Source organism: Sphaeramia orbicularis, chromosome 18, assembly GCF_902148855.1.
Source record: "Sphaeramia orbicularis chromosome 18, fSphaOr1.1, whole genome shotgun sequence".
Lineage (NCBI taxonomy): Eukaryota > Metazoa > Chordata > Actinopteri > Kurtiformes > Apogonidae > Sphaeramia > Sphaeramia orbicularis.
In genome coordinates, this window is record NC_043974.1 from 2,606,648 (window position 1) to 2,630,645 (window position 23,998).

Sequence of the window (23,998 nt, forward strand, 5' to 3'; positions counted from 1 at the left end):
TTGAAGAGCCATCCACCACAAACAAACCAAAGACTTACAGATCTGTGATACTGAGGATATGACTGAGGATGGACAGATTTGATGAAAAATTGGTGATGAAAGTCTCCTGCAGCTTTCAGATCCACTGTAGTTTTGTACACAGACGTTACAACATCTGTTTCACTGTCCAAATATTTATGGACTTTACTCTGGGAAGAACTGTGGAAGTTTTTCCTGCAATTTGGACACATGATGTATTAAAAAAATAACATTTTCCTCAATCTGAAGTTGTATTTCTTCAGTTCTCCAGCTTCAACTTGAGAATTGCTCCATTTTTGTGTCCCTCCTCCCACAGAAGTCTGTAGTTCCACATCCATGGTCAGATATGGGACATTTACTGAGCTGGGACAGCTTGGCTGACTGTTGACTGTTTCCATACTTCCTGTTTCTCTGTTTCCATCTGTGGACAATAAAAGCCACTGCAATGAGCGACAGTATGAGAGCGATCACAGCGACCAGGAGAGGAGCAGATGAACTGGAATGACCTGTGATGGACAAACACACAACAAGAAGGTTCCAGCTTTTATATATATATATATATATATATATATATATATATATATATATATATATATATTTTTTTTTTTTTTTTTAATTTTATTTAAATTTTTTTTAACCTTATATCAGCTTCTATTTCATATTTCAGGTCAGTGTGTGCACTCCTTCAATATGTCTGTGTGAAACTTGCATGGATTTAAAGTTGTGCATTGACCAATGTCTTTCGTTCCTTTTTCTTTTTCTTATACTGTGCCGTTTGGGTTCAGCTGTGGACTGAACTGAACAGGTGTGAACTGAAACAGTTCAGTTCGGTATGTGGACCAAATATGTGTGTATGTTACACACCTAATAGACATAAACAGCATAGACAAATTTCAGCCATTCTAAGTAAATGAGGAAAAAAAAGATTTTAAAAATACATAAAGAATTTGAACTTTGACCTACTTTTCCCAAAATGTAATCACATGTATTCTGGGTCACTGGTAATCTGTAAACCCAATTAAGTAAGAATTCAACCAGTAGTTTCACTGCTAAAATTAAATACACAAACAAACAAACACACAAAGAAACAAACCCAACCAAAAACAATACCCCTTGCCTCCTCTTCGGGGGGCGGGGTCATAAATGAATAAATAAAACTCATGTTTTTAAGGAACCCCATAAACCCTGAGTCACCTGGAACATGTACGTGGGTGTCTCTGGTTTGTGCGATGCCGTTCTGTGTGATTCTGCAGGTGATGTTCTGGTGTTTGTTGTCCACAGTCACTGTGCTGCTGATAGTATAGAGGTCATCAGGACCTCGGACTGTCTGTGTGTGTGGATGTCCAGCAGACAGGAGGTTTCCCTCCTCATCCAGCCACAACACCTGCGGCTCTGGATACCAGCCAGAGGAACGACACTGGAGCACCACTCCTCCGCTCTGCTGATCTTCTACTGTAGTAATAACAGGTGAGGAGGCAGCACCTGACGACAGGAGAGAAGAGACAGAGAAAAGAAAAGAAAAGAAAGAACCACAGATGCTTCTGTTATTAGAATATAGAGACACAAGAACTAGGAAGGTATTCAGATGGACGGCTGTGTGTGAGAACATACGATACAATAACATCTGTCAGGTGAAAAAAGAAAATCATCTATTATTTCATCTTATCTGTCATTTAATTTGCTGTCAGTCACCCAGTTTGTGGATCTGGTCCAAATCTTTCTCGTCTGTTCTTTGACACTTGCAGTTGTTTTGGCAGACTCCTGTGGATGTGAAGGAGCAGTGGTTCTACTCTGAGAACCTCTGGGATGCTTCAACTCCTAACCCTATCTGTAAGACACAGTCCAGACTGTGGAGGAAACCCAGTTCCACTACTGGGGTCCAGGATCAGGTTCTTCTAGTCACCACCCATGGCTCACGACCAAAGGTGAGGGCAGGAACGCAGATGGACCAGTAGCTCCTTCAGGAGAACGTTCTAGTCCATACAGACCAGTCCTTGTAAAGAGTGGGATCTGACATGTAATCAGTAAAAGGCATAAACAGAACCAACAGGTGTCAGAGAAAGTGTTTAGTTTTGGACGATGATGAAGAAAGTTCTTTTAGAGCGTCAGTTTGGGATGGAGGGGTTTATTTTAGGGCATTAGTGACTCCAGATTTTTTCAGATCGACTTATTTGTCAAAGTCGAGTCGACTCGTCGTATGATGACATCACCACATTGACAGACACACAGCTGATCAACTATGAACAACTGGTACAAACGTGCACCGGAACATGAACAATGTTCAGTAAAGAGCAGAATAAAAAACTGAGACACAAGCATCTACAGTCCTTCACAGACACTGAACCAAAACTAAACACAGGCTAACACCTGGAATTTACTGTTAAATTTAACTGAACATAAAGTGGTTAAAGGTTCAGACAGCAGCAGAAAAGACACACAGCATGTTAGAGAAAAGAGCGCATGAATGAACTGAATGAACAGACTCCACACACAGTCTGTCCACAGTGTTCTTCAGTCTGTCCACAGTGTTCTTCAGTTTGTCCACAGTGTTCTTCAGTCTGTCCAGTGTTCTTCAGTCTGTCCAGTGTTCTTCAGTCTGTCCACAGTGTTCTTCAATCTGTCCACAGTGTTCTTCAGTCTGTCCAGTGTTCTTCAGTCTGTCCAGTGTTCTTCAGTTTGTCCACAGTGTTCTTCAGTCTGTCCAGTGTTCTTCAGTCTGTCCACAGTGTTCTTCAATCTGTCCACAGTGTTCTTCAGTCTGTCCAGTGTTCTTCAGTCTGTCCAGTGTTCTTCAGTCTGTCCACAGTGTTCTTCAGTCTGTCCACAGTGTTCTTCAGTCTGTCCACAGTGTTCTTCAGTCTGTCCACAGTGTTCTTCAGTCTGTCCAGTGTTCTTCAGTCTGTCCACAGTGTTCTTCAGTCTGTCCAGTGTTCTTCAGTCTGTCCAGTGTTCTTCAGTCTGTCCACAGTGTTCTTCAGTCTGTCCACAGTGTTCTTCAGTCTGTCCACAGTGTTCTTCAGTCTGTCCAGTGTTCTTCAGTCTGTCCACAGTGTTCTTCAGTCTGTCCACAGTGTTCTTCAGTCTGTCCAGTGTTCTACAGTCTGTCCACAGTGTTCTTCAGTCTGTCCACAGTGTTCTTCAGTCTGTCCAGTGTTCTTCAGTCTGTCCAGTGTTCTTCAGTCTGTCCAGTGTTCTTCAGTCTGTCCACAGTGTTCTTCAGTCTGTCCAGTGTTCTTCAGTCTGTCCACAGTGTTCTTCAGTCTGTCCACAGTGTTCTTCAGTCTGTCCAGTGTTCTTCAGTCTGTCCACAGTGTTCTTCAGTCTGTCCACAGTGTTCTTCAGTTTGTCCACAGTGTTCTTCAGTCTGTCCAGTGTTCTTCAGTCTGTCCAGTGTTCTTCAGTCTGTCCACAGTGTTCTTCAGTCTGTCCAGTGTTCTTCAGTCTGTCCACAGTGTTCTTCAGTCTGTCCACAGTGTTCTTCAGTCTGTCCAGTGTTCTTCAGTCTGTCCACAGTGTTCTTCAGTCTGTCCAGTGTTCTTCAGTCTGTCCACAGTGTTCTTCAGTCTGTCCACAGTGTTCTTCAGTCTGTCCAGTGTTCTTCAGTCTGTCCACAGTGTTCTTCAGTCTGTCCACAGTGTTCTTCAGTTTGTCCACAGTGTTCTTCAGTCTGTCCAGTGTTCTTCAGTCTGTCCAGTGTTCTTCAGTCTGTCCACAGTGTTCTTCAGTCTGTCCAGTGTTCTTCAGTCTGTCCACAGTGTTCTTCAGTCTGTCCAGTGTTCTTCAGTCTGTCAAGTGTTCTTCAGTCTGTCCACAGTGTTCTTCAGTCTGTCCAGTGTTCTTCAGTCTGTCCACAGTGTTCTTCAGTCTGTCCACAGTGTTCTTCAGTCTGTCCAGTGTTCTTCAGTCTGTCCACAGTGTTCTTCAGTCTGTCCACAGTGTTCTTCAGTCTGTCCAGTGTTCTTCAGTCTGTCCAGTGTTCTTCAGTCTGTCCACAGTGTTCTTCAGTCTGTCCAGTGTTCTTCAGTCTGTCCAGTGTTCTTCAGTCTGTCCACAGTGTTCTTCAGTCTGTCCAGTGTTCTTCAGTCTGTCCAGTGTTCTTCAGTCTGTCCACAGTGTTCTTCAGTCTGTCCAGTGTTCTTCAGTCTGTCCACAGTGTTCTTCAGTCTGTCCAGTGTTCTTCAGTCTGTCCACAGTGTTCTTCAGTCTGTCCACAGTGTTCTTCAGTCTGTCCAGTGTTCTTCAGTCTGTCCATAGTGTTCTTCAGTCTGTCCAGTGTTCTACAGTCTGTCCACAGTGTTCTTCAGTCTGTCCAGTGTTCTTCAGTCTGTCCATAGTGTTCTTCAGTCTTTCCACAGTGTTCTTCAGTCTGTCCAGTGTTCTTCAGTCTGTCCATAGTGTTCTTCAGTCTTTCCACAGTGTTCTTCAGTCTGTCCACAGTGTTCTTCAGTCTGTCCAGTGTTCTTCAGTCTGTCCACAGTGTTCTTCAGTCTGTCCAGTGTTCTTCAGTCTGTCCAGTGTTCTTCAGTCTGTCCACAGTGTTCTTCAGTCTGTCCAGTGTTCTTCAGTCTGTCCAGTGTTCTTCAGTCTGTCCACAGTGTTCTTCAGTCTGTCCAGTGTTCTTCAGTCTGTCCACAGTGTTCTTCAGTCTGTCCAGTGTTCTTCAGTCTGTCCACAGTGTTCTTCAGTCTGTCCAGTGTTCTTCAGTCTGTCCACAGTGTTCTTCAGTCTGTCCAGTGTTCTTCAGTCTGTCCATAGTGTTCTTCAGTCTGTCCAGTGTTCTACAGTCTGTCCACAGTGTTCTTCAGTTTGTCCACAGTGTTCTTCAGTCTGTCCACAGTGTTCTTCAGTCTGTCCACAGTGTTCTTCAGTCTGTCCAGTGTTCTTCAGTCTGTCCACAGTGTTCTTCAGTCTGTCCACAGTGTTCTTCAGTCTGTCCAGTGTTCTTCAGTCTGTCCACAGTGTTCTTCAGTCTGTCCAGTGTTCTTTAGTCTGTCCACAGTGTTCTTCAGTCTGTCCAGTGTTCTTCAGTCTATCCACAGTGTTCTTCAGTCTGTCCACAGTGTTCTTCAGTCTGTCCAGTGTTCTTCAGTCTGTCCACAGTGTTCTTCAGTCTGTCCAGTGTTCTTCAGTCTGTCCACAGTGTTCTTCAGTCTGTCCACAGTGTTCTTCAGTTTGTCCACAGTGTTCTTCAGTCTGTCCACAGTGTTCTTCAGTCTGTCCAGTGTTCTTCAGTCTGTCCACAGTGTTCTTCAGTCTGTCCACAGTGTTCTTCAGTTTGTCCACAGTGTTCTTCAGTCTGTCCAGTGTTCTTCAGTCTGTCCACAGTGTTCTTCAGTCTGTCCACAGTGTTCTTCAGTCTGTCCACAGTGTTCTTCAGTCTGTCCAGTGTTCTTCAGTCTGTCCACAGTGTTCTTCAGTCTGTCCAGTGTTCTTCAGTCTGTCCACAGTGTTCTTCAGTCTGTCCAGTGTTCTTCAGTCTGTCCACAGTTTTCTTCAGTCTGTCCAGTGTTCTTCAGTCTGTCCACAGTGTTCTTCAGTTTGTCCACAGTGTTCTTCAGTCTGTCCACAGTGTTCTTCAGTTTGTCCACAGTGTTCTTCAGTCTGTCCAGTGTTCTTCAGTCTGTCCACAGTGTTCTTCAGTCTGTCCAGTGTTCTACAGTCTGTCCACAGTGTTCTTCAGTCTGTCCAGTGTTCTTCAGTCTGTCCACAGTGTTCTTCAGTCTGTCCAGTGTTCTTCAGTCTGTCCACAGTGTTCTTCAGTATGTCCAGTGTTCTTCAGTCTGTCCACAGTGTTCTTCAGTTTGTCCACAGTGTTCTTCAGTCTGTCCACAGTGTTCTTCAGTCTGTCCAGTGTTCTTCAGTCTGTCCACAGTGTTCTACAGTCTGTCCACAGTGTTCTACAGTCTGTCCACAGTGTTCTTCAGTTTGTCCACAGTGTTCTTCAGTTTGTCCACAGTGTTCTTCAGTTTGTCCACAGTGTTCTTCAGTCTGTCCACAGTGTTCTTCAGTCTGTCCAGTGTTCTTCAGTCTGTCCACAGTGTTCTTCAGTCTGTCCACAGTGTTCTTCAGTCTGTCCAGTGTTCTTCAGTCTGTCCACAGTGTTCTTCAGTCTGTCCACAGTGTTCTTCAGTCTGTCCACAGTGTTCTTCAGTCTGTCCAGTGTTCTTCAGTCTGTCCACAGTGTTCTTCAGTCTGTCCAGTGTTCTTCAGTCTGTCCACAGTGTTCTTCAGTCTGTCCAGTGTTCTTCAGTCTGTCCACAGTGTTCTTCAGTCTGTCCAGTGTTCTTCAGTCTGTCCACAGTGTTCTTCAGTCTGTCCACAGTGTTCTTCAGTCTGTCCACAGTGTTCTTCAGTCTGTCCAGTGTTCTTCAGTCTGTCCACAGTGTTCTTCAGTCTGTCCACAGTGTTCTTCAGTCTGTCCACAGTGTTCTTCAGTCTGTCCAGTGTTCTTCAGTCTGTCCACAGTGTTCTTCAGTCTGTCCAGTGTTCTTCAGTCTGTCCACAGTGTTCTTCAGTCTGTCCACAGTGTTCTTCAGTCTGTCCACAGTGTTCTTCAGTCTGTCCAGTGTTCTTCAGTCTGTCCACAGTGTTCTTCAGTCTGTCCACAGTGTTCTTCAGTCTGTCCAGTGTTCTTCAGTCTGTCCACAGTGTTCTTCAGTCTGTCCACAGTGTTCTTCAGTCTGTCCAGTGTTCTTCAGTCTGTCCAGTGTTCTTCAGTCTGTCCACAGTGTTCTTCAGTCTGTCCACAGTGTTCTTCAGTCTGTCCAGTGTTCTTCAGTCTGTCCACAGTGTTCTTCAGTCTGTCCACAGTGTTCTTCAGTTTGTCCACAGTGTTCTTCAGTCTGTCCACAGTGTTCTTCAGTTTGTCCACAGTGTTCTACAGTCTGTCCACAGTGTTCTTCAGTCTGTCCACAGTGTTCTTCAGTTTGTCCACAGTGTTCTTCAGTCTGTCCACAGTGTTCTTCAGTCTGTCCACAGTGTTCTTCAGTCTGTCCACAGTGTTCTTCAGTTTGTCCACAGTGTTCTTCAGTCTGTCCACAGTGTTCTTCAGTTTGTCCACAGTGTTCTTCAGTCTGTCCACAGTGTTCTTCAGTCTGTCCAGTGTTCTTCAGTCTGTCCACAGTGTTCTTCAGTCTGTCCAGTGTTCTTCAGTCTGTCCACAGTGTTCTTCAGTCTGTCCAGTGTTCTTCAGTCTGTCCACAGTGTTCTTCAGTTTGTCCACAGTGTTCTTCAGTCTGTCCACAGTGTTCTTCAGTTTGTCCACAGTGTTCTTCAGTCTGTCCAGTGTTCTTCAGTCTGTCCACAGTGTTCTTCAGTCTGTCCAGTGTTCTACAGTCTGTCCACAGTGTTCTTCAGTCTGTCCAGTGTTCTTCAGTCTGTCCACAGTGTTCTTCAGTCTGTCCAGTGTTCTTCAGTCTGTCCACAGTGTTCTTCAGTATGTCCAGTGTTCTTCAGTCTGTCCACAGTGTTCTTCAGTTTGTCCACAGTGTTCTTCAGTCTGTCCACAGTGTTCTTCAGTCTGTCCACAGTGTTCTACAGTCTGTCCACAGTGTTCTACAGTCTGTCCACAGTGTTCTTCAGTCTGTCCACAGTGTTCTTCAGTCTGTCCAGTGTTCTTCAGTCTGTCCACAGTGTTCTTCAGTCTGTCCACAGTGTTCTTCAGTCTGTCCACAGTGTTCTTCAGTCTGTCCACAGTGTTCTTCAGTCTGTCCAGTGTTCTTCAGTCTGTCCACAGTGTTCTTCAGTCTGTCCACAGTGTTCTTCAGTTTGTCCACAGTGTTCTTCAGTCTGTCCAGTGTTCTTCAGTCTGTCCACAGTGTTCTTCAGTCTGTCCACAGTGTTCTTCAGTCTGTCCACAGTGTTCTTCAGTCTGTCCACAGTGTTCTTCAGTCTGTCCAGTGTTCTTCAGTCTGTCCACAGTGTTCTTCAGTTTGTCCACAGTGTTCTTCAGTCTGTCCAGTGTTCTTCAGTCTGTCCACAGTGTTCTTCAGTTTGTCCACAGTGTTCTTCAGTCTGTCCAGTGTTCTTCAGTCTGTCCAGTGTTCTTCAGTCTGTCCACAGTGTTCTTCAGTCTGTCCACAGTGTTCTTCAGTCTGTCCAGTGTTCTTCAGTCTGTCCAGTGTTCTTCAGTCTGTCCAGTGTTCTTCAGTCTGTCCACAGTGTTCTACAGTCTGTCCACAGTGTTCTTCAGTTTGTCCACAGTGTTCTTCAGTCTGTCCAGTGTTCTTCAGTCTGTCCACAGTGTTCTTCAGTCTGTCCACAGTGTTCTTCAGTCTGTCCAGTGTTCTTCAGTCTGTCCAGTGTTCTTCAGTCTGTCCATAGTGTTCTTCAGTCTTTCCACAGTGTTCTTCAGTCTGTCCAGTGTTCTTCAGTCTGTCCATAGTGTTCTTCAGTCTTTCCACAGTGTTCTTCAGTCTGTCCACAGTGTTCTTCAGTCTGTCCAGTGTTCTTCAGTCTGTCCACAGTGTTCTTCAGTCTGTCCAGTGTTCTTCAGTCTGTCCACAGTGTTCTTCAGTCTGTCCAGTGTTCTTCAGTCTGTCCACAGTGTTCTTCAGTCTGTCCAGTGTTCTTCAGTCTGTCCAGTGTTCTTCAGTCTGTCCACAGTGTTCTTCAGTCTGTCCAGTGTTCTTCAGTCTGTCCAGTGTTCTTCAGTCTGTCCACAGTGTTCTTCAGTCTGTCCAGTGTTCTTCAGTCTGTCCAGTGTTCTTCAGTCTGTCCACAGTGTTCTTCAGTCTTTCCAGTGTTCTTCAGTCTGTCCAGTGTTCTTCAGTCTGTCCACAGTGTTCTTCAGTCTGTCCAGTGTTCTTCAGTCTGTCCAGTGTTCTTCAGTCTGTCCACAGTGTTCTTCAGTCTGTCCAGTGTTCTTCAGTCTGTCCACAGTGTTCTTCAGTCTGTCCAGTGTTCTTCAGTCTGTCCACAGTGTTCTTCAGTCTGTCCAGTGTTCTTCAGTCTGTCCACAGTGTTCTTCAGTCTGTCCACAGTGTTCTTCAGTCTGTCCAGTGTTCTTCAGTCTGTCCATAGTGTTCTTCAGTCTGTCCAGTGTTCTACAGTCTGTCCACAGTGTTCTTCAGTTTGTCCACAGTGTTCTTCAGTCTGTCCACAGTGTTCTTCAGTCTGTCCAGTGTTCTTCAGTCTGTCCATAGTGTTCTTCAGTCTGTCCAGTGTTCTACAGCCTGTCCACAGTGTTCTTCAGTTTGTCCACAGTGTTCTTCAGTCTGTCCACAGTGTTCTTCAGTCTGTCCACAGTGTTCTTCAGTCTGTCCAGTGTTCTTCAGTCTGTCCACAGTGTTCTTCAGTCTGTCCAGTGTTCTTTAGTCTGTCCACAGTGTTCTTCAGTCTGTCCAGTGTTCTTCAGTCTATCCACAGTGTTCTTCAGTCTGTCCACAGTGTTCTTCAGTCTGTCCAGTGTTCTTCAGTCTGTCCACAGTGTTCTTCAGTCTGTCCAGTGTTCTTCAGTCTGTCCACAGTGTTCTTCAGTCTGTCTACAGTGTTCTTCAGTTTGTCCACAGTGTTCTTCAGTCTGTCCACAGTGTTCTTCAGTCTGTCCAGTGTTCTTCAGTCTGTCCACAGTGTTCTTCAGTCTGTCCACAGTGTTCTTCAGTTTGTCCACAGTGTTCTTCAGTCTGTCCAGTGTTCTTCAGTCTGTCCACAGTGTTCTTCAGTCTGTCCAGTGTTCTTCAGTCTGTCCACAGTGTTCTTCAGTCTTTCCAGTGTTCTTCAGTCTGTCCACAGTGTTCTTCAGTTTGTCCACAGTGTTCTTCAGTCTGTCCACAGTGTTCTTCAGTTTGTCCACAGTGTTCTTCAGTCTGTCCAGTGTTCTTCAGTCTGTCCACAGTGTTCTTCAGTCTGTCCAGTGTTCTACAGTCTGTCCACAGTGTTCTTCAGTCTGTCCAGTGTTCTTCAGTCTGTCCACAGTGTTCTTCAGTCTGTCCAGTGTTCTTCAGTCTGTCCACAGTGTTCTTCAGTCTGTCCAGTGTTCTTCAGTCTGTCCACAGTGTTCTTCAGTTTGTCCACAGTGTTCTTCAGTCTGTCCACAGTGTTCTTCAGTCTGTCCAGTGTTCTTCAGTCTGTCCACAGTGTTCTACAGTCTGTCCACAGTGTTCTACAGTCTGTCCACAGTGTTCTTCAGTCTGTCCACAGTGTTCTTCAGTTTGTCCACAGTGTTCTTCAGTTTGTCCACAGTGTTCTTCAGTCTGTCCACAGTGTTCTTCAGTCTGTCCAGTGTTCTTCAGTCTGTCCACAGTGTTCTTCAGTCTGTCCACAGTGTTCTTCAGTCTGTCCAGTGTTCTTCAGTCTGTCCAGTGTTCCTCAGTCTGTCCACAGTGTTCTTCAGTCTGTCCAGTGTTCTTCAGTCTGTCCAGTGTTCTTCAGTCTATCCACAGTGTTCTTCAGTCTGTCCACAGTGTTCTTCAGTCTGTCCAGTGTTCTTCAGTCTGTCCACAGTGTTCTTCAGTCTGTCCACAGTGTTCTTCAGTCTGTCCAGTGTTCTTCAGTCTGTCCACAGTGTTCTTCAGTCTAGCCACAGTGTTCTTCAGTTTGTCCACAGTGTTCTTCAGTCTGTCCACAGTGTTCTTCAGTCTGTCCAGTGTTCTTCAGTCTGTCCACAGTGTTCTTCAGTCAGTCCACAGTGTTCTTCAGTCTGTCCACAGTGTTCTTCAGTCTGTCCACAGTGTTCTTCAGTCTGTCCAGTGTTCTTCAGTCTGTCCAGTGTTCTTCAGTCTGTCCACAGTGTTCTTCAGTCTGTCCAGTGTTCTTCAGTCTGTCCAGTGTTCTTCAGTCTATCCACAGTGTTCTTCAGTCTGTCCACAGTGTTCTTCAGTCTGTCCAGTGTTCTTCAGTCTGTCCACAGTGTTCTTCAGTCTGTCCACAGTGTTCTTCAGTCTGTCCACAGTGTTCTTCAGTCTGTCCACAGTGTTCTTCAGTCTGTCCAGTGTTCTTCAGTCTGTCCACAGTGTTCTTCAGTCTAGCCACAGTGTTCTTCAGTCTGTCCAGTGTTCTTCAGTCTGTCCACAGTGTTCTTCAGTCAGTCCACAGTGTTCTTCAGTCTGTCCACAGTGTTCTTCAGTCTGTCCACAGTGTTCTTCAGTCTGTCCAGTGTTCTTCAGTCTGTCTACAGTGTTCTTCAGTCTGTCCACAGTGTTCTTCAGTCTGTCCAGTGTTCTTCAGTCTGTCCACAGTGTTCTTCAGTCTGTCCACAGTGTTCTTCAGTTTGTCCACAGTGATCTACAGTCTGTCCACAGTGTTCTTCAGTCTGTCCACAGTGTTCTTCAGTCTGTCCACAGTGTTCTTCAGTCTGTCCACAGTGTTCTTCAGTTTGTCCACAGTGTTATTCAGTCTGTCCACAGTGTTCTTCAGTCTTTCCACAGTGTTCTTCAGTCTGTCCAGTGTTCTTCAGTCTGTCCACAGTGTTCTTCAGTCTGTCCAGTGTTCTTCAGTCTGTCCACAGTGTTCTTCAGTCTGTCCAGTGTTCTTCAGTCTGTCCACAGTGTTCTTCAGTTTGTCCACAGTGTTCTTCAGTCTGTCCACAGTGTTCTTCAGTTTGTCCACAGTGTTCTTCAGTCTGTCCAGTGTTCTTCAGTCTGTCCACAGTGTTCTTCAGTCTGTCCAGTGTTCTACAGTCTGTCCACAGTGTTCTTCAGTCTGTCCAGTGTTCTTCAGTCTGTCCACAGTGTTCTTCAGTCTGTCCAGTGTTCTTCAGTCTGTCCACAGTGTTCTTCAGTCTGTCCAGTGTTCTACAGTCTGTCCACAGTGTTCTTCAGTCTGTCCACAGTGTTCTTCAGTCTGTCCAGTGTTCTACAGTCTGTCCACAGTGTTCTTCAGTCTGTCCAGTGTTCTTCAGTCTGTCCACAGTGTTCTTCAGTCTGTCCACAGTGTTCTTCAGTCTGTCCACAGTGTTCTTCAGTCTGTCCAGTGTTCTTCAGTCTGTCCACAGTGTTCTTCAGTCTGTCCAGTGTTCTTCAGTCTGTCCACAGTGTTCTTCAGTCTGTCCAGTGTTCTTCAGTCTGTCCACAGTGTTCTTCAGTCTGTCCAGTGTTCTTCAGTCTGTCCAGTGTTCTTCAGTCTATCCACAGTGTTCTTCAGTCTGTCCACAGTGTTCTTCAGTCTGTCCAGTGTTCTTCAGTCTGTCCACAGTGTTCTTCAGTCTAGCCACAGTGTTCTTCAGTTTGTCCACAGTGTTCTTCAGTTTGTCCACAGTGTTCTTCAGTCTGTCCAGTGTTCTTCAGTCTGTCCACAGTGTTCTTCAGTCTGTCCAGTGTTCTTCAGTCATTCCACAGTGTTCTTCAGTCTGTCCACAGTGTTCTTCAGTCTGTCCACAGTGTTCTTCAGTCTGTCCACAGTGTTCTTCAGTTTGTCCACAGTGTTCTTCAGTCTGTCCACAGTGTTCTTCAGTCTGTCCACAGTGTTCTTCAGTTTGTCCACAGTGTTCTTCAGTCTGTCCACAGTGTTCTTCAGTTTGTCCACAGTGTTCTTCAGTCTTTCCACAGTGTTCTTCAGTCTTTCCAGTGTTCTTCAGTCTGTCCACAGTGTTCTTCAGTCTGTCCACAGTGTTCTTCAGTCTGTCCAGTGTTCTTCAGTCTGTCCACAGTGTTCTTCAGTCTGTCCAGTGTTCTACAGTCTGTCCACAGTGTTCTTCAGTTTGTCCACAGTGTTCTTCAGTCTGTCCACAGTGTTCTTCAGTTTGTCCACAGTGTTCTACAGTCTGTCCACAGTGTTCTTCAGTCTGTCCACAGTGTTCTTCAGTCTGTCCACAGTGTTCTTCAGTTTGTCCACAGTGTTCTTCAGTCTGTCCACAGTGTTCTTCAGTTTGTCCACAGTGTTCTTCAGTCTGTCCACAGTGTTCTTCAGTCTGTCCAGTGTTCTTCAGTCTGTCCACAGTGTTCTTCAGTCTGTCCAGTGTTCTTCAGTCATTCCACAGTGTTCTTCAGTCTGTCCACAGTGTTCTTCAGTCTGTCCACAGTGTTCTTCAGTCTGTCCACAGTGTTCTTCAGTCTGTCCACAGTGTTCTTCAGTTTGTCCACAGTGTTCTTCAGTCTGTCCACAGTGTTCTTCAGTCTGTCCACAGTGTTCTTCAGTTTGTCCACAGTGTTCTTCAGTCTGTCCACAGTGTTCTTCAGTTTGTCCACAGTGTTCTTCAGTCTTTCCACAGTGTTCTTCAGTCTTTCCAGTGTTCTTCAGTCTGTCCACAGTGTTCTTCAGTCTGTCCACAGTGTTCTTCAGTCTGTCCAGTGTTCTTCAGTCTGTCCACAGTGTTCTTCAGTCTGTCCAGTGTTCTACAGTCTGTCCACAGTGTTCTTCAGTTTGTCCACAGTGTTCTTCAGTCTGTCCACAGTGTTCTTCAGTTTGTCCACAGTGTTCTACAGTCTGTCCACAGTGTTCTTCAGTCTGTCCACAGTGTTCTTCAGTTTGTCCACAGTGTTCTTCAGTCTGTCCACAGTGTTCTTCAGTTTGTCCACAGTGTTCTTCAGTCTGTCCACAGTGTTCTTCAGTCTGTCCAGTGTTCTTCAGTCTGTCCACAGTGTTCTTCAGTCTGTCCAGTGTTCTTCAGTCATTCCACAGTGTTCTTCAGTCTGTCCACAGTGTTCTTCAGTCTGTCCACAGTGTTCTTCAGTCTGTCCACAGTGTTCTTCAGTTTGTCCACAGTGTTCTTCAGTCTGTCCACAGTGTTCTTCAGTCTGTCCACAGTGTTCTTCAGTTTGTCCACAGTGTTCTTCAGTCTGTCCACAGTGTTCTTCAGTTTGTCCACAGTGTTCTTCAGTCTTTCCACAGTGTTCTTCAGTCTTTCCAGTGTTCTTCAGTCTGTCCACAGTGTTCTTCAGTCTGTCCACAGTGTTCTTCAGTCTGTCCAGTGTTCTTCAGTCTGTCCACAGTGTTCTTCAGTCTGTCCAGTGTTCTACAGTCTGTCCACAGTGTTCTTCAGTTTGTCCACAGTGTTCTTCAGTCTGTCCACAGTGTTCTTCAGTTTGTCCACAGTGTTCTACAGTCTGTCCACAGTGTTCTTCAGTCTGTCCACAGTGTTCTTCAGTCTGTCCACAGTGTTCTTCAGTCTGTCCACAGTGTTCTTCAGTTTGTCCACAGTGTTCTTCAGTCTGTCCACAGTGTTCTTCAGTTTGTCCACAGTGTTCTTCAGTCTGTCCAGTGTTCTTCAGTCTGTCCACAGTGTTCTTCAGTCTGTCCAGTGTTCTTCAGTCTGTCCACAGTGTTCTTCAGTCTGTCCAGTGTTCTTCAGTCTGTCCACAGTGTTCTTCAGTTTGTCCACAGTGTTCTTCAGTCTGTCCACAGTGTTCTTCAGTGTTGGTGGTGCGTACATGGTTCAGAACATCAGACCACAGTTTAAACAGATCTCAGTCAGTTCAGTTCCTACTCTGTCGTCTTCTTCCTTCAGTCTTGGCTTTGTGCTAGTGATGCACGGGTGTTTTTTTTTTTTTTTTTTAAGTCACTTTGTGGAATTTTTTGACCTGCTCCGCAAATAAAGTGACATTTTTTGGACCTACACCAACCTCGACCCGGGTCTGCTGATCCATGCATCACTACCGCTCACTGTGCTCCATGTTTTCATGTAGAAAGATGAGAGTATCCACATGTGCTGAATGAAGGCTAGTGCCCTATCAGGTGATGGAAGGGAGAGAGAGAATAACACACGACTAGTCGACTCCTCCAAAGGAACGTCGACTTGTGCCACAGACGTCGACGTGTCGACAAACTGACTTTTCAGTTAATGCCCTAGTTTATTTACAAGGAGCTTTTTCACACTTTTTCCTGTTTTATACAAATAAATAATCAGTGAATCCTCCAGGAAATAACCCAGTTCTTTACTGCACATGTGTATAACGTTTGTTCCTGTGTTGTGCACTTCAGACAAACTCACCTACAACCAGCTGAACTGTAGAGTCTGTCAGCTGTGGGATAAAACATCTGTACGTCCCCTCATCAGACAGCCTTACTGAGGACAGCCTCAGTGAAGCATCTCCCAGCTTCAGTTTCTCAGGGGACACTGATGTTCTGTTGGTGTAGGATGGATGTTTTCATCCTCCCTGTTCTATACCGTCAGGCCACACCAGGACGAAGCGAGGGTCCAGGTCTGATCTGGTCCACACCAAAGTCAGCTGTGAAGCATCAGCAGCAGGATGAAGGTGACACGGCAGAGTTCCACTGTGTCCAACCAGTGATACCAAGGGTTCAGAAGGACTGGACACCTGACCCTGACCTGAGGAGCAAAACAGCAGACCAAGAGGTTCTGGAGGATCATGAGGATCTAGGGTTAAGGAATAGCAGCTTTGGGAGTGTCAGAAAACACATTTTACAACAAGACAAACTTTTATTCTGTAAAAATAAACATGGAAATTAATAACACACATATGCAAAGAAACTAAGAGATCAACTCAGATATGTGACTGCTAAACAGGGATGGGAATCATTAAGAATTTAACGATTCTGATTCCATTACCGAAATTGCTTATTGATCCGATTCTCTTATCGATTCTCATTGGCTGAGGGAATAAAAGAGTACAAACAGGTGTGTTTGCATTAACTGTCTGTTATATTTCCATCTGCACAGAAAATAGAACATATACAGTATGAACTAATAATAACAGATGATGCTGGGCCAGTTCGGGGGGTGGGGTGGGGTGGGGTGGGGGGTTGGGTGGGTGTACAGTGAAAGTGAAACTACAGACTCTTTACTAATTCCTCTATTGCTGCATTTCTACTACGTGGAACTGGTTCGACTCGGCTTGTCTCCCGTTGTTGTGCACCTCATTTCCTTTCCCTTCTTACCTTCAGAAACTTGTATTTAAGGAGTTACGACGTTTGTTGCCCGAACCAGAACCGGCCCGGTGTTCATGTCACAGGATGACAGGGGCTGTTATGTGTTAAACAATCGTACATGCTTTTAGTGTTTTATGCTTGCTGTGCATTTTTATTGTAAATTTTATATTGCATGGTGTGTACATTTTATTCTGTGTGCAGCTTGCAGTGATTTTATATGGACTAGCAGAAGCCAATGTGGATTGGACTTTTTTTATTCAGCACTGCTGTCTCCCCCTGTTCCCCTCCCCCTACATTAACTATTGGTCCACAGCCAGCTGGGCTTGACAATTAGCAGGGGTGCGCACCTGAAAGGTGTTACACTCTCCCCTTTCACGGACTTCCTGAGCAGCTATAAAAGACACAGACTCAGCGATGAGGAGGAAGCTCGAGGCTCTGCAGGACGGCGTTTCATGGCCAGCGCTCCAGCGTTCGGACGGTGTCGGGGGGAAAAGGACTTTGATGAGCCACAAATACGCTAAGTGAAGGAACGTATGAAACTGTGTTTGTGTGGGTGAATGTGGCTGCTATCTGTGTAGATCAGCTCGTAAGTTGCTACTGTTCTTCCAGCCGTGGCGGAGCGTTCCTGGGGGAGGACGAGCCGGCGAGGAACAACGTATCGGAGCTGCAGGAGGACGAGGCCACACAACGGTTCACCGGAGGACATAAAGCTGACGCCGCGACAGTTTCCCCGACCCGGACAAGCTGCAACGGAGCGAGGCCGTGGCACTGTGACCGGACCCACAGAGGCAAGGCCTGAATAAGGATTCACCGCGTGACGCTACACGGACGCCGTCAGCAGACTTGAGTATCTTGATTAGCGCTTTGCGCTGATTTCATTGAATGGATGTGGGACTCAGACATTTCCTGTGTTTTATTCGTAGCGGCCCCTTTTTTTTTAGATTGTTTTATGTTTTAGCATATTTTAACCACTGATCAGTTGTGTTTTAACTGTTTTTATTCATAGATTCTATTCTGTTCTTATTTTATTACAAATAAATCATTTTTATACGAACACTGCCTTTTTGTGTCTGTGCTGGTGTGGCCCGGGGATCCGGCTTAAAGGGGTAACCTCCGTGTGACATTCACTCTGCTGCTACATTCACAAGCGCCACTAAGTAGAGAATCAAATATGTGACATTCCTGTAAATGAGTCACATGCTGTGGACAAATGTTTAAGGATATTGGAGGGATTCCACCTTTAGAAGAAATGGAAGCTGTGACAGTGTTAGACTGGACCTGGTGTGGTCTGTTTGGACCTGGTGTGGTCTGTTTGGACCTGGTGTGGTCTGTTTGGACCTGGTGTGGTCTGTTTGGACCTGGTGTGGTCTGTTTAGACTGTTTCTGCTTTAACACCATGTTGTCTACTTTCTGACCAAAACAATGCAGCGTACATGTGACATCATCGCGCATGCGCAACGAAGGCGGGATCAATAAGCAGGCAGGCAAACGATTCCAAGGAATCGAGCTACTGGGAACCGGTTCTCAAAAAGAACCGGTTCTCGATTCCCATCCCTACTCCCAAATATGCAAGAAAAAACTCTTTTAAAGTCGTAAATCTGAGGGAAAAAATACAAAATGCACAACAAAAGGATATTTTCTTAGCTTATAAACTCTGCATGGTAAATGGTGTTAAATTTATGAGGAAAAAATTTATATTGTTGATCTTTATAAATTCATAGATTTCCAAAAACATGTATTTTATGAGAGAAAACCTCAGATATTCTCAGATTTTTACCCTCAGCCCTATTGGCATCAGTTCGTCGTCCGTCTGTCTGCTGCACCAGTACTTCTCAACTGGGGGGGGGGTAGCAGATAGTCTATGATAAGGAAACCGTGGTGTGGACCAAAGGATGAGGGTTTTAAAGTGTGGGCACGTTATGTTTGAGTGGTACATTCCTAAGGAAAAACTAACAAAAGTAGAAGAGCACTCATAGAGCACAGACCTCCACCAAGGCAGACCAGTGCACAGATTTTCTGATGTGACATCACCTTCACAACAGCTGTTTAGGAGTAGACAGGTCAACACAGCGAAGGCGCTCAGTGGAGTTTGTTGCTGAAGCATCCTGTAGTTTAAAAAATAAAAGCATGAAACAAGGACATGAACATTTATGAATGAACATTCATTCAATAAAGTCATCAGTCATATTACAATAAAAAGTCACTTGTATTTTATAAAGAAAGAGTTCAACACAATTGAAGCTCTTAAAGATTACATATTTATTTATGCTGCGTTCGAGGCCGTTTTTTGAACCCTTAAGTCACGACTTCAAACCACGACTCACGACTTTGTAACATTCAGGCAAGTCACACCAAACTGTCTGAGTGCAAGGAATTGTGGGAGTTAGATGTAAACAAACCAGCATGGTGGAGCGTAGGTTCTGTTCATTTATAGTCATTTCTATCCCACAGGTGTTTGTTCTTTGATTATTTAAAGGAAACAGAGGAAGAAGAACGGTGCAGAAGGACAGAGCAGCTGTTCTACCTTTGATGTTCTCTGTTTATTTGGATTCAGATTTGGTTTGAATTTATTCTGTCACTCATTGGACTGAAACTAGCTAACACTAGAGCAGCTGATTATACAGAACATTTACAGATAAATAATTTCAGAGTAATATCTTGTTTTAATGAATAATCTGCATAAACACCACATCCATGGGGGGGCTTGTACATGACATCAGAGCTCAGAACTGGGAGAACATGGATCTAGTAGGAGTTCACAGGTGGAAGTCCCAGCTTTGACTGAACATTCCAGTGCATTTACAGCAGTAGAAGGACGGAAAAACAGCAGTTACAGCTGGAACTGGAACACAGCAGAGGTTCCCTCTGTGAGGAGGGTTGTGTGTTCACACACTTGTGGATCAACAGGATCACACTAAACCTACTGCACTGACTTCCACTAAACTTGGTTCAAATGTCAGACATGGACCAAGGATGAACCCCATCAGTTTGGGAGCAGATCCAAAAATAGCGCTGCATAAATGTTCTTGTTATTCCTTTGAGTTTAGGCTTTTCCACAGGTCAGAAACAAACCTTAACCTTTTCAACACCGTTATGGAATAAAACATCACATACTGTATATCACAAAACCAGAAATGCTGCAAATATGAAAATAACACAGTTCACAAAATAATAATTCAGTCAGTTCAAGTTCAGTTCAAACCTTTTTCCAGATCCGTTCCAGTTCCTCAGTCAGATTTGAGTTCAGTTCAAAATCCAAACAGTGAAATTCTTACTGGATCATCAAAGTACACGACAACAACAACCCAAAACTGACCAGAACTGTTGTGGTTAGTTCACACAGAAGTTGTTGTGAAACTATAACCAGGTCAGTATTAGTTTTCACAGTAAATAAACCTGTTTTTATCAGTTCTGTCACACACTCATCCGTCTGCTTCTCCTTCTTTTCCTGTACCTTCACAGTGAACTGTAACTCAGCTCTTAAAGGGAAAGTTCACTTATTTAACAGAATTTCAATTATTCTCATCAAAATGGATTTAACTGATTTTTCATCAATGCTTTTATGAGTTTTAACCCTATTTATGGATTTTCACCTGTTTTTGCATATTCTAATAAAGTTTCTAAGCATTTAAATGTGTTCTTTCTGTCTTGTTTTTTTCACATGGGTTACATGTGGGTGTTTGTGTTCAAACAGACTTCAGGTTCGTCTGGATAACTCAGATGAAATCACTTATGAAATCAGTTCAAATCACTTTAATTCTTCATTTTGGTTCAAATCTGACAGCACCCAGAAGGATTTAGACCAGGGCTCTGAAACTCCTGTTCTTTCAGGTTCCACATTCAGTCTGATCTGATCTGCAGTGGACCAAACCAGTCAAATAAGAACAGAAGAACCTAGAAATAATGACAACTGACCATTTATGTCTGTGTTTGAGTGCAAATAAACCCATTAAATTATGAAAATATTTACTTTTATAAACTGTCCAAACAAAAAAGATGTGAATAACCTGAAAAAACTGAAATTTCTTTAGAAAAATCAGTGCAATTTTAACAATATTCTGCTTCAGCTTATCGTTTGTCCATGTGCATTCTGGATCAGATCTCCAAAGACACTAAACACTGAGGAACAGGAAGAAAAGAGTTCAAACTGGACTGAATTTAATACAGACATTTCAGGTTGGACACATTTGTTCAGGTTAGTCACATTTTATTGGTACAGGAGAGTTTGGAAATGGAAATATTTTCAGAATTTAATGTTATTTTTTGCACTAAAACAAAGACAAACATTTGAAGTTGTTAATTCAAGATTTTTTTTTTGTTTTTGCAAAGTTAGATCTTTTGCTTAATGCAACATTTTTTTTTAACTTAATTCAAGATTTTTTGCTAAATGTCAGATTTTTTTGGTTAAGACACTGGACCCTAAATGTCTCCCAGCAGGGCCAGGCGGTGCCTTGTATGGCAGCAGTCACATTTGTTCAGGTTAGTCACATTTTATTGGTACAGGAGAGTTTGGAAATGTAAATATTTTCAGAATTTAATGTTATTTTTTGCACAAAAACAAAGACAAACATTTGAAGTTGTCATTATTTATAGACATAGTATAATTTTTTTTTTCCACATCAAACTGAGAAGAAAATCTGGAATCATTTTTTCTTGCAGATTATTATTATTTTCCTTCAGATCATATTGAACCTGAACTAAAATGAGTTCCACGGCCTGGACTGTGGAATTTAAACACTTTGTAAATTCATCCCTGGGGTCAGACTGGACCCTTTGGGGGGACACATGTTTGACAGCCCTGGTTTAGGCTGCGTGTGAAAAAAACATAAAAACATAAAAACATAAAAGTTGAGTAAGGCGTCCTACCTGTTTACTGAGCAGTGGCTCATACGTTCAGAACGCAGTCACAGTCAAAGTAGATCACTGACAGACTGACCTTTACTCCATCCTCTGCTTTAATTACCCTTCTATATAAACACATTTATTTGTCTCTAGTGTTCTGGCCAAGTGTCGTTCACTGCACAAGTTGTTCCTGTATGGAGGACCGAACCTAACATATAGAAAAATACACACAGAAATACAAAAATGGGTTGATAAATGAATCCATGTGCCAATATATGATCCAAAAAAAGGCGTTTTCTATGAAGTTCTCTGTAAAATGTGACAAAAATGGGTATGTGTATTTTAATTTTAACCATTTTAATTTAATTGTGTTAAAAACCCTAGTTATTTACTTTAACATTTCATTTTCCACGCCATTTATTTATGTATTTATTTTGTCCTTATTTATATTTTCCATATTTACATTTTCTTTATCTCTTAATGGCCACAAAATTATCTATTTCTTTGTTTTATTTTCATCTGACATTTTATTTATTTATTGACTTTTTTTATTCATATTCATATTTACCTCTTCAGTATTCCTCCTCATGCATTTTCTTCCTCTGTTTATTTCTCCAAGCCTATTTATTTCTCTCTTTTACATTTCTGCCTGTCCTTTTTCTTTTTCTGTTTGCATTTATGCTTCATTATGTAAATGAAGGGGGCGGTCTTTAAAGGCGTGTCCTGGGCTCATCTCTTCTCCTATTGGTCAGTTTGTATTTGGCTGCTGTCCTATCAGTGCAGAATGGACTGACATACCTGGAGTTAGAGTTCTGGGCAGGGGGAGAGGAAGGTGTGGTGTTTGAAAACCAGACCTACTGCAGCAGACCGCCTAACATGAGTGATCCACATTAGACTGCTGCAACCAAGGTTATTATCGTTAACGAAAACTAACGAAATGACCAAAACTACAATTGAAAAAACATTTTCGTTAACTGAAATAAATAAAAACTATAATTAAAAAAAAAACATAACTATTTGAAACTGTATTGTGTGTTTACAAAACTAAAACGGATAAAAATTATGGATAAAATTCCTTTCGTTTTCATCTTTGTCAATGTCGGATTGATACGAAAGTGATTTATTTTGTTCTAGTGTAACATAGTTATTAAAGTAGTTTTAAATCATGATAAACTGGGCAGTAGCGCCCCCTTGTGGTGCAGGATGTTTGTTAAGTAGAAGTTATTGATTTGAATAATAATGTTATTTTTGTCATTATTCTGATTATTCTTTTAATCTCAGTGTGTTATCTGGCATTGTTTTAGTCGTAGTCCTGTGTTGTGTTTGGTCCTCCACACTCTTTTTCGTTGGTTTATGTCCGTTCTTCTTCATGTACTTCCAGGGGTACCCCAGTATAAAGTCGGGGTCCTCCTCTTCCTCTTCCCTTTTGTCATGTCTCATTATGGGAAGAAGTAGGTCATCTGTTTTTATCTGTTGTCATCGTGTATTATTAAGTGATTTTCTGTTCCTTTTGGACATTTCATGTGATCTGTGTTGTCTGGGTGGTGTTCCAGTGGGTTGTGTGTCAGTACTGGTTGGTTGTGCAGATGTTTGACAGGTGAATGGAGTGTGTGTTCAGAACATGCTAACCGCTGTCTTCTCTTTATAGTTTGGGGTTGGACCGTAGTCAGACTGACTGTATTTGAATTTACATGTTGTCAGGAAATAAACAGAGTGTGAGTGTCCATTACTCCTCCAGTCTCAGCGTTGTGTCCTGCAGGTCCATCTTGCATCACAACACAAAGAAACACAACACAGAGAAAACACCACCGCTCACACTATCAGTTTTCTGTGCTGTCTCCATACGACACTTTTTGCTCCGTCACTGGTGTTCACTGTGGTTTCCAGTCGTCTTCTGGTCCCCACTCTACCTGGAAACATGGAGACTAAAGCAGCAGAGTCCTGTCTGGGATTGATTTGAATAGGAGCACAGAGAAGAAGAGAAAAGAGACCACTGAACTACAACTGAACTACAACTGAACTACAACTAAACTACAACTGAACTACAACTGAACTACAACTGAACTACAACTGAACTACAACTAAACTACAACTAAACTACAACTGAACTAAAACTGAACTACAACTAAACTACAACTAAACTACAACTGAACTACAACTGAACTACAGCTGAACTACTACTAAACTACAACTGAACTAAAATTGAACTACAACTAAACTACAACTAAACTACAGCTGAACTACAACTAAACTACAACTAAACTACAACTGAACTAAAACTGAACTACAACTAAACTACAACTAAACTACAACTGAACAATAACTAAACTACAACTGAACTACAACTAAACTACAACTGAACTACAACTAAACTACAACTGAACTACAACTGAACTACAACTAAACTACAACTGAACTACAACTAAACTACAACTGAACTACAACTAAACTACAACTGAACTACAACTGAACTACAACTAAACTACAACTGAACTATAACTAAACTATAACTGAAGTACAACTGAACTACAACTAAACTACAACTGAACTACAACTAAACTACAACTGAACTACAACTGAACTACAACTAAACTACAACTGAACTATAACTAAACTATAACTGAAGTACAACTGAACTACAACTAAACTACAACTGAACTACAACTAAACTACAACTGAACGACAACTGAACTACAACTAAACTACAACTGAACTACAACTGAACTACAACTAAACTACAACTGAACTATAACTAAACTATAACTGAAGTACAACTGAACTACAACTAAACTACAACTGAACTACAACTAAACTACAACTGAACTACAACTAAACTACAACTGAACTACAACTGAACTAAAACTGAACTACAACTAAACTACAACTAAACTACAACTGAACTACAACTGAACTACAACTAAACTAAACTACAACTGAACTACAACTGAACTACAACTGAACTACAACTAAACTAAACTACAACTGAACTACAACTAAACTACAACTGAACTACAACTAAACTACAACTGAACTACAACTGAACTACAACTAAACTACAACTGAACTACAACTAAACTACAACTAAACTACAACTGAACTACAACTGAACTAAAACTGAACTACAACTGAACTACAACTAAACTACAACTAAACTACAACTGAACTACAGCTGAACTACAACTGAACTACAACTGAACTACAACTAAACTACAACTGAACTACAGCTGAACTACAACTGAACTACAACTAAACTACAACTGAACTACAACTGAACTACAGCTGAACTACAACTGAACTAAAACTGAACTACAACTAAACTACAACTAAACTACAACTGAACTACAACTGAACTACAGCTGAACTACTACTAAAC

At 43.0% G+C, this 23,998-nt stretch overlaps 1 protein-coding gene across 1 annotated transcript; it reads right to left on the minus strand.

Annotated features, from left to right (window-relative positions):
- Positions 1-135: 135 nt before the first annotated feature.
- LOC115438143 (butyrophilin subfamily 1 member A1-like) lies at positions 136-19,145 on the minus strand. The gene is given in 5 exon segments (XM_030161556.1): positions 136-524; positions 1,213-1,500; positions 14,885-15,223; positions 17,815-17,888; positions 18,986-19,145. Coding segments are annotated over 4 exon segments (933 nt in total). The 5' UTR covers position 17,888; positions 18,986-19,145; the 3' UTR covers positions 136-291.
- Between the last annotated feature and the right edge of the window lie 4,853 nt (positions 19,146-23,998).